A 9428-nucleotide genomic window follows, 5' to 3' on the forward strand; every position below is an offset into this window, starting at 1 on the left:
TTACCTAGCACACCTTACCTGGCTTGAGGAGCTGCAACTCTGTGCTGTGATGGCACCATCACCTTCCCCTGGGAGGGTTTAAGCACCTAAACCATCTGGGGGTGCAAAGAAGCAGATGATTGCTCTGTTATTTTCATTACTACCCCCTGCCCTCACACCCAACCTGCCCAGGGTTGGGGCAGAGCTACCTTAGGCCCAAAGGCTCTCACACACCTTCCACTCACCTTTCAGTATCCCTGGGAATGCTCCAGGCTGGGTTGGATGGGCTAGGGGAAAGGGTGAGATGGGATGAACTGGTTTTTAAGGTCTCTCCCAGCCCAACCAGTGTGAGGTGTTGTGTACCTGCCCCAAACAAGCCACACCTGAGGCTGTGAGTGAGGATGCTGAGGCAGGAGCAGCTGAAAAAAACCAGACAGCTTTGACCACGAGATGGCATTGTCTGAGCTCCTCTGGCTCAGGAGAGCTCCAATTTGCCATCTCTAATCATCACAGCGCTAATTAAGAGGGGAAGCCTCCAGCCCTCCCTGTATTTGGTGCAGCCCGTGGCAGAGCAGGCGTTGTGAGGAGGCTGATCCTGCTCCTGCAGGATGATGGTGCTGCTTTCCCAGAGCTGTGAGGCAGAACTGAGGGACAAGTCCCTTTAAAAAAAAAAAAAAAAGGGAAAAAAAAAAGTGGAATACAGTATTGTGCATCTTGAAATCTGAAACCCAGAAACAGGAGTGCAAGGGAAACAAGGGGGAAAGTCTTGCGATTCCTGAGGACAGCTGAGTGGAGTTTTAAGGAATACAATACACATCCATCCCTTTAGAGGTCATTGAATGGTTTTTTGGTGGAGAAACCTGCGAAATAAAGGAGCCTGGAAGCAGAAGAGATTTCTTCTCCTCCTCCTCCTCCTCTCGGGATATAATGGCCATTGCAAAGCAAAGCATCTGGAGATTTGCCTTCAAATGTCTCTTCTTGGCAGTTTTTGTGCTCACCTGTGATGGACACGGCGGAAAGAGAGAGAATGGTCCTGCCTGCTACGGGGGATTCGATTTGTATTTCATTCTAGACAAGTAAGTCCCATCTACTTTGTTCTTTTTCAAAGCCATCTTCCTCCAGGCAAGGAGCTGAACAGTACATACTGATACCGAGGAGGTTTTCTTGGCATTTTGGTTCTGTAGCAGTCACTGTGCCCCTGAGAGAACTCATGGCCACTCGTTTTGGTTTTGTTGGGGTAGTTTCTTTGGTAGGTCCAATGCACAGTCTCATTGTGCTCTGTGAACCACACGGTCAGATGTTCTGCTGGTAGGGAAGCTTTGTTGTGTGCTCAACCCTGTGGTTTGATAAAGGAGTGGTTGGGAGAAGGGCAGCACCTTGGTGCCCTCTGATTTATCTGTGAGTGAATTCTGCAGCTGGAAACGTGGAGCAAGAACTCTCCTGCCTGGAGCTTCTGCTCCTCAGCTCTGAACATCCCAGAGCAGCCACTGCAGGGAAAAAACCAGCTCTGAGGGGCTATTCCCTCCCAAAGGGTCTGAGTTTGGCCACTGACAGAAAACAGAGTGCTTTGTTTAAAAGAAAGGTTTGTTTTCTCCAGGTTTGTTTTCTCTAGCTGAGTCCCATTTTCTTTGTTTCATGTTAATCAAATGCACATTTCTGCTGTTTACACCAAAGCAAACTTCCTACCTCACTTTTTCATCACTAATTGTGGTAGGGACATCTCCTTGGCACTCTGAGTGTGCCTCTTGTTTGGATGTGGATGGAGCAATGTGAAGTTGATATGTGCTGAGCTTTGGAAAACTTCACAGTGAGGCAATGCAACAACTTACAGAAAAAATAAACAAAATTAAAAAGAACACCCAAACTCAACCACTAGCTAAAATGATTGTCCTAATTTTTTTTTAGAATCCTGACTCTGAAGCAAAGGTTTGGAAATGCTGGAGAACATTCCTGCCAGAGCCATGGCACTGACATTATTAGCCATAAATTTCAGAGACAGGAAAGTATTTGCAAGTTGCCAAGAGCTCTTGCAGATGAAGAGTTCTGACTGATCCTCTGGAGTGTTTTGCAGTAGCTCCCACATTCCATCAGTAAAAAATGACTTGGAATTACATAACCCTTTATTACCAAAGGCTGGGTAAGAGCTAAGGCTGAGACAGTGGTTGTTACAGTGTGCCAACTGTCCTGATGCTCCAGGGGAGAGATTGATTTATTTATCAGCTTCATTCAGTGGAAAGATGTACCTGGCTAAGGCTTTTTCTGCCTTGGCTGTTCAGTTATTAGCTGGAATACCTCTATGGCTTCATAAGGAAAAAAAAACCCAAAAAACAGAGCAACTCAAAGCAGGATTTGTCCTGTAGAGAGGTTAGGCAGCAGTAGAGGCCTCTGATGCTGTGACCATTGGATCTCAGAGTTGTGCTAAAGACATGGAGCTGCTGGAGCAAGTCCAGAGGAGGAGAACCTCTACTACAGAGCCAGGATGGGAGAGCTGGGGGTGTCCAACCATCAAGTCATATGCATTTTGTTTGGCTGGCAGGGGCTTGCAAGCCTGTGGAGGGATAGTTTTTGTCTGTTAGCATGAGGGCTGAGGGATGCCAGCAAGGCAGGGTGGAGAAATTTGTGCCTTCTTGTGTCTTTTTGTTGTTGCCTGAAGGAATATAATTAAATCCTAAGTCTGCTGAGGATATGCAATTGCAATGAGCCAAGTTAATGTGTGAAATCCTTGCCAATCAGGACCCGTGGATGTGGTTTTTACCCAGTGGTGCATCTAAGGTAACTAATCCTTGTTAAAAGGGATGGGTTGGACCTTCTTGCAGCCAGGATTACGTGTGGGGTGCAGCATTCTGCACTGAATCTGCTGCCTGATGTAAATTAAGCCCACTTACTTGTTTATTAGTTGGGTTTTGCATATCCCCTGCCAGCCAGGAAGAGAAGAATGTTCTTGGACTGTGACTGGGTGTAGAGGCTTGTCCTGCTCTGAACTGAACCTCTGTAGACCCTGTGACCTCAAGCCTTTGGCAGTGTCCCTGGTGAGCTGTCTCGTGCGAAGCGTGGCACGAGATAACAGTGTTTCCTCAAAGAGTTGCGTCACCTCTCCAAGGCCTTTGTGTTATTTAGGGTTTTCAAAATTGCTCCTGAAATATTTGGGAAGACAAAGGATGCTTTTTGGCTTGTTTGTGTTATTTTTAAAGAGCTCAATAAAGAGATTCTGCATGACTTCTTCACTTCTGAGAGCGATGAGACTTCTTGGAGTCAATCCTAAACTGTGAAAGTTTAAGAGATTTTGGATCAACAGCATCCTCTGAACCAGCTGCAGTGCACATAGCTCTGGTGAGGTTTTGTGTAAGAGTCTGTGGACTTGATTCTGTGATTCTTCTAGTTTGGGAACTGAATAAACCCATGGGTGTTCTGAGAAGGTGCAATGACAGAAATGGAAATAAGGAGTCTAAGAAGTGCAAGAAAGACAAACTCTAAGCAGGTTTGAGGTGCTGCAGCTTTGGGTTATGGTGTATCTTGTCCCAGTGAGCAGGAGGAAAGCACCTGCTGGAGGGCAGGGCAGGGCTTGGCCAGTGTGGTTCTCCTCTCTGGACCCCCAGAGCCATGTGGAGTGCACTTTAGATGTGCAAAGTGCCAGCAGATTGACCACAGAATGCATCACTCTCTTGTTAAAGGCATAATGGCTTACTTAGCCTTCATTTCCATCTATTGGGCTCTTCTCCAGAAGAGAATTTGGCATCCTCACGATGAGCCTTTACTTAAATTGCAAGTTTATAGCATCAATCACTCAGCTGCAAAGTGTTGGCTCACTCATCATCTTGTTTCTGCTGGGAACATGAAGAGATAACTATTGTAAATTTGGCTTTTCTTATCTTACAGTTAGGCTTTAGAAATACTTGTCCTGCTCAGAGTGTGAAGTGTGTGTCAGAAGGTGCTGTACAGACCTGGGCATTGGCAGCTCCTCACACCTGGGCTAGACTAGGGGGAGAAATGGACTCCAAGCAGACTGTGAGCTGTCTAGCCACAGGTGGAAACTTGCTGTGCAGGAAGGAAGAATGTGTGGTCAGCAAAAGTCTGAGCCTTCGTTTTGGGACCCTTGGGACTGGAGTGCCTCTTGCATTCAAGCTATGCCATACATCTGGGGGGAATTTGCACCCAGAGTTGTGTCTCTGTTCTATGAGTTTGAATGCAGCAGGAGTTAAGTTTCTTGTCTGAGTCTAAGGCTGTCCTGGGACATATTGGGGTCATACAAAGAAAGAGCAGCCCCAAGTGTCATGGAGCAAGAAGGTAAGGCCAAGGCTCTAACGGAATGGCTGTAAATGAAAAGCAGGTGTGGGGAGAGTGGGGAAGGAAATGTGTGTGACCTGCACAGTGTGGTCTGCGTTCTTGCCATGCTCTGGGAGGTGAAGTAATGCTCCCTGTGGCCAGGCTGGACTGGCTGTACCAGGTGTGCAGGGCCTGGGGGAGTCTGTTCCTGGCCCTTCTCCTGCCTTCTCAGACCTGAGGGAGCACAGAGCAGGTCAGGTGCCTCTTCCCCCTGTGAAGTGAAAACCCATCCCCTCAAACATTACCTTTCCCTCCTCAGGCTGCACATCAGTGAGGTTTCTGTTAAAGCTGGAATGGTTATTTCCCCTAAAAATGCTTCTAATTGTAGTCAGTGAATTAAATAAGTGATGACACATTTGCTTTCCAACTCTAGGAAGGAAATTTTTTTCCAGTATTAATATTCCAGTGTTCATAGAAGTGTTTATGCCAGAAGGGGCATTTAGTGCTGAAAGATTCTGATTAACCTAGTTTTTTCCTGGTTCTTAGAACATAAAAAAGAATAATCCAATCCCATTAGAGCCTATGGTTTATCCTCCTGAGGAGCAAAATTCATTTGTTTTGTCTTTAACTGAGGTGTGAAAGAATTAGCCAGATCAGTTGAGCTGTGGACTAAGGTGTTTTACTTTTTCTAGTCTCTGGCACAGTGCAAACACTAGAGAAGTTTAATAATCTCCTCTTCCAGCTGTGTGTTACTCTCAGAACACACTTGAGCTTAAAGCTCTGTGTAATGGTTGGGAGTGAGTGGGTGGAATTCATCTCAAACACTGCAGAGAGACAGGTCTTCACTCCCACTGGGCTGGTTTGGGTTAGGCTCTGCTTAAAGTTCAGCCTATCTTATTGCCATGGGGAGCTTCAAACACTGCAGGGAGTGGGAATGATTCTTGCTTTCCATGGGTAAGTAGGAAACGTCATTGGCAGTTTAATCTCTCTTGAAGGAAGAATATGAGCAGTGAGTGTTGCACAAAATTGAGGCAAACACCTAGCTGAGCAGTGTGGGCCAGAACATTGGGCTGGGGAAACTACACCACAGCAACCAAACTAATATCTCCTGCAATCTTTTGTTTCCCTAGGTCAGGAAGTGTCCTGCACCACTGGAATGAAATCTATCACTTTGTGGAACACTTGGCTCGCAAGTTCATCAGGTGAGAGGAGCTGCAGGGCCCTGGATGGGAGGGGGTACCAGTAGCTCCCAGTCTCAGCACGTGCTGCTTTCCACTGGGGGATGTGGTGGAGAGAGGGTTCTTACAGCTTTTCTTAGCTCATCCCAGTGGCTGCTTTTCCCCAGATTTCTGTCCTGTGGGAAACAAGAGAAGATAAGCTCATTGTACCCTTTATTTCTGGATGAAATTATGGAATCCTGTTTCTGAGCAGCAGGTTTGGGTCTGCAGGGAGAAACCTGTGGCTGTAGCTTTCAAGCTCTGAGTGACTTGAGGAAGAATCCAGATCATCCTGTGTGGTTGGTGTTGCACACACAGCAAGCTCTGGACCACCAAAATAATTCACTTTTTTTTCTCTCCTCCAGCCCTCAGCTGAGGATGTCCTTCATTGTTTTTTCAACTAGAGGGACAATTCTAATGAGGTTGACAGAAGACAGGTAAGAAGAGGTTTAAAGGTACACAGCAACTTGTGTCCCTGTAGCTTCCTTCACCTTCCTTGCTCAGTGATTTCCAGTCCACTGTGAAACACTTTGTGCTTCTCAGTGTAGTTGTTTGAACCACTTGCCCATTTTCACATCCCAGAAAGCATAAAGGCCTCTCAAGGCAGAGGATCTCTTCTTAATTTCAACTTCTAAATGTCTTTCAGTCAGCAGTTAGTGCTCAAACTGGTGTTGAGGGAGTCCTGACACACAGAGTGAGGCTTTTGTCAGAGAACTGAAGACTTGTTGCCTGTGAAACATCCTTTGGGAGTTTCTTCTGCAAACCAATAGGTGAAACTCCCTTGCCATAAAACCTGCCTTGAAGGAGGTCGAGGGGAATGTGATTTCTTTGAGATCTGAGGGGATGTCACAGCCAATGTTTGGGATGGATTGCAAGGGGCTGTGTTTTTGGCAGGAGCAGTTTGATTGCCATGTTTCTCAAGCATGTTCCTGCCACCCCTTTGTAGATCCCCAAACTAATCCCAGTAGAATCTATGGGATGGATTCTTTTCTTTCACTCTGACTTCAAGGAGAGCTGGATGAGCTCCTTAAATCGCTCTTGCTTCCTCTGTTAACTTCATTGCCACGTGGAGCAAAAATATATGTAGCACATGTGTAGTCTGTATAAGTCAGCATGTGTTTTACATATTGGATGTCTGTGAAACCACATACCAGAGCAGCTACCACGGAGCAGCAGAGAGGAAACTGGCTGCCTTCCTGCAGAGCACTCCACATACATACCAGCCTTGAAAGTGGCCTTAAACCCAGCCAGCCTTGGCATCTCCTGCCACTTACTGAGACAGCAAAGAGAAGGAACCATATTTAACTGGGTGCCAGAGGAAAACCTGTTCTCTGCCTCTTCGTGTCCCCACTGTGAGCACACCCCATTGAAGAGATCTCTCATCTGCTGAGGCTCTGAACTATGAGACTGAAGTGTTTCCCACGTGGAAATGTATTCCATATTTATCCAGCTGTCCTAGAAATGCTGACTGGGAACAGGATATTGATATGGTATTAGTCTAAAAGCCAGCTGAACTGGAGAGCTGCTGGTTTTTATTGGGGCACAGGCAAACAAGGTGGGGGCTGCTTGCTGGTCCTTTAGGTCACACTGAACATTTTTAGCCTGAAAGCTGAAGTAGTGGGAAAACCTCCTCTGCCTTGTCTGTGCCTCTATGTGATGTATCAGCATCTGAAGGTGGAGACTGAGGGTGCTGAGCATCCCTTAATGGGACTGGATTGACATGTTTTAAAGACTTTTGCTGTGTATTTTAAAATTTCAGTGTCCCCATTTTCAAAATAGTTCTGATGACAAAAAAATGCTCAATTGATGTTCAGCTTTGGCTTGGTAGGGTAGCTGAATGGAGGAAATATCTGCCACTAGCCCACTTAGAAGGGTGTCTAACTGGTTTGGGACATCACAGGGATAGAAGAAGTTCCTTAAAGTGTGTTAATTCTGCCTGTTCCAAAAGCAGAGTCTTTGCTCCCTGTGGGATTCACTGCTGTGCACACAGAGTAACGTTCATGCCCAGCTGCAATCAGCCTCCCAACATGCTCTCTGGAGTCTGTGGTCACAGAAACTGGACTTTCTGGAGTAGTTTGAAAATGCAGGGACCAAACTGACTGCTGGGCTTGGTCTGGCATCTCCGTGTGGTCCTTCAGCCGGCAGTGACTTCATCCCTTTCCCATGAAGATTGTGGTTTGCTTGGATACACCCCACACACTGCAGGGTTTTATCATGGTGTCAGAGACTTCTGGCCATTGCTCAGCTTCCAGAGTTTGGTGTCTGCCACTCAGCAGGACAGCAAATGACTGTCTGCCCTGTGCAGGCTGTGACTGAGCTGTGGCTGTGCTGGGATTTCTACAAGGAGCTAAACCAGATAACCTGGATCACAATAAGCCATTGGGAAAGGCTCTTATCTTCAAGTCAGTTTGAGCAGGAGCTGCAGATGTAATGTTCAAATGAACTGGGGTTGCCAGGATAGTTGGAAACTGTCATTTTTAGTTTGATTCTGCTTTTATAGTCAAGTGGGCAAACATAGGTGAGGAAAGTGAGCCAGGTGCAATTCAGCCACTGAGGTTTGACCAGGGAATATTTATTTAGGAAGCAATGCATGAAATCCATGGATATTGGCCTCAGAGATGCTGCTGGTGTGATGCTTTCCCCAGACTGTGGGAACACTGGGGGCACAACTGCTGCTTTCCACATCCTGAGAGAGGTATCTACCCAGACTTATCTCGGCCTATGTAAACATCGGGTTAACTCCTCTTTTTTTCCCCCCATCTGTATCTGGTTCTGCCATGCATGTGTTCACCTGGATATCAGCTCTGAGAAAGCTGATGTTGGCTCTAACAGTGTCTGCATTCCTTCCAGGGAGCAGATTCGCCAGGGCCTAGAGGAGCTGCAGAAAGTCCTTCCAGGCGGCGACACCTACATGCACGAAGGATTTGAAAGGGTAACTAGGTGCATGCTGTAGTGTCTCAAACTGTGTCTGGTGCTCCTCAGGAAACCTTAGACAGAGGAATCTGGTTAATCATGCTCTGGTAGGTGAGTGGGACTATGTCCCTCTAATGCAATAGGTACGTGAGGGACAAGTGTTCAGTGTTGGAGCTGCAAACCTACAACTTCCCTTTATTTCTGCCTTCAGCTTTCTTGGGAGGAGCTCAGGACGAGGCAGAAGATGTTGGCATTGCAATCCCACATGGCACCTTGTTCATGAAGGGTAGAGAGCTGTCAGTCCTGCATGGGTGTTACAGCAGTTAGAGTTGGGTGGGGGCTGAAGCCATGGCACCTGTTCCCACTGGTGGCCAATAATGCTGTGCAGAAGTTTCTGCCTGCTCTGACCTTCTCTTTATGATGTATTTTCTATATACTTTACAAGCTCAGGAGTTTGTTTAAACCTGAACTCCTGCACTCCCTCCCACTTGTGTCCTACATGTGTGTTTGGGAGGATTTTGGACAGTGCCTATTGAAAATGTATGTGAACACACCAGACCTGACAGAGAGATTGGTTTATTTGTGATTGGAGTAGTTGATCTGCAGGTGCTGGGGAATGTTTATCAACAGAGCCAGGATGTTTCTCAAGAGGAGGGTGAATGGGATTTTCAGAGAGCAGAATAGTGGGAGACAACATTACTTTTGGCCTAAGGTTGATTTGACTGAGTTGTGCTTTGGTAAGACCTTGGATTAATGCGATCAGAACCACAGGCAGGAGCAGAGGTGATGTGCAGACTGCAAACGTGGTGTCCTCACTGCCATCATCCTTTTCTTTCCAGTGCATGACAAGATGCCCACAAAATATTATTGCTGATTTATCACTAATCATCTTCTCATTTAATTTCAGGCAAGTGAACAGATTTACTATGAAAATGTTCACGGTGAGAGACTTTCTTGATCCATTGGATGTTTTGGTTTTCTCTTTCTTTTGGACTGATAACTTCAACAGATTTGAAATGCAGCTTCACTCTGGGGAGGGTGGGGGTGGCTGCTACT

At 46.5% G+C, this 9428-nt stretch overlaps 1 protein-coding gene across 1 annotated transcript in view; it reads left to right on the plus strand.

The window, feature by feature from the left end:
• Positions 1-906: 906 nt before the first annotated feature.
• The window catches only part of LOC103801877 (anthrax toxin receptor 1-like), a gene marked incomplete at its 3' end in the record, with an annotated part of 17818 nt that continues 9296 nt past the window's right edge, over positions 907-9428 (plus strand). Inside the window, exons 1-5 of the mRNA XM_009074313.1 lie at positions 907-1055; positions 5373-5444; positions 5825-5896; positions 8310-8391; positions 9280-9313. Of these exons, the coding sequence (XP_009072561.1) occupies positions 907-1055; positions 5373-5444; positions 5825-5896; positions 8310-8391; positions 9280-9313 (409 nt within the window). The remainder of the gene's footprint in view (positions 1056-5372; positions 5445-5824; positions 5897-8309; positions 8392-9279; positions 9314-9428) is intronic.

The sequence above is a fragment of the Acanthisitta chloris genome, unplaced genomic scaffold, assembly GCF_000695815.1.
Source record: "Acanthisitta chloris isolate BGI_N310 unplaced genomic scaffold, ASM69581v1 scaffold5235, whole genome shotgun sequence".
In the NCBI taxonomy this organism is placed as follows: Eukaryota; Metazoa; Chordata; class Aves; order Passeriformes; family Acanthisittidae; genus Acanthisitta; species Acanthisitta chloris.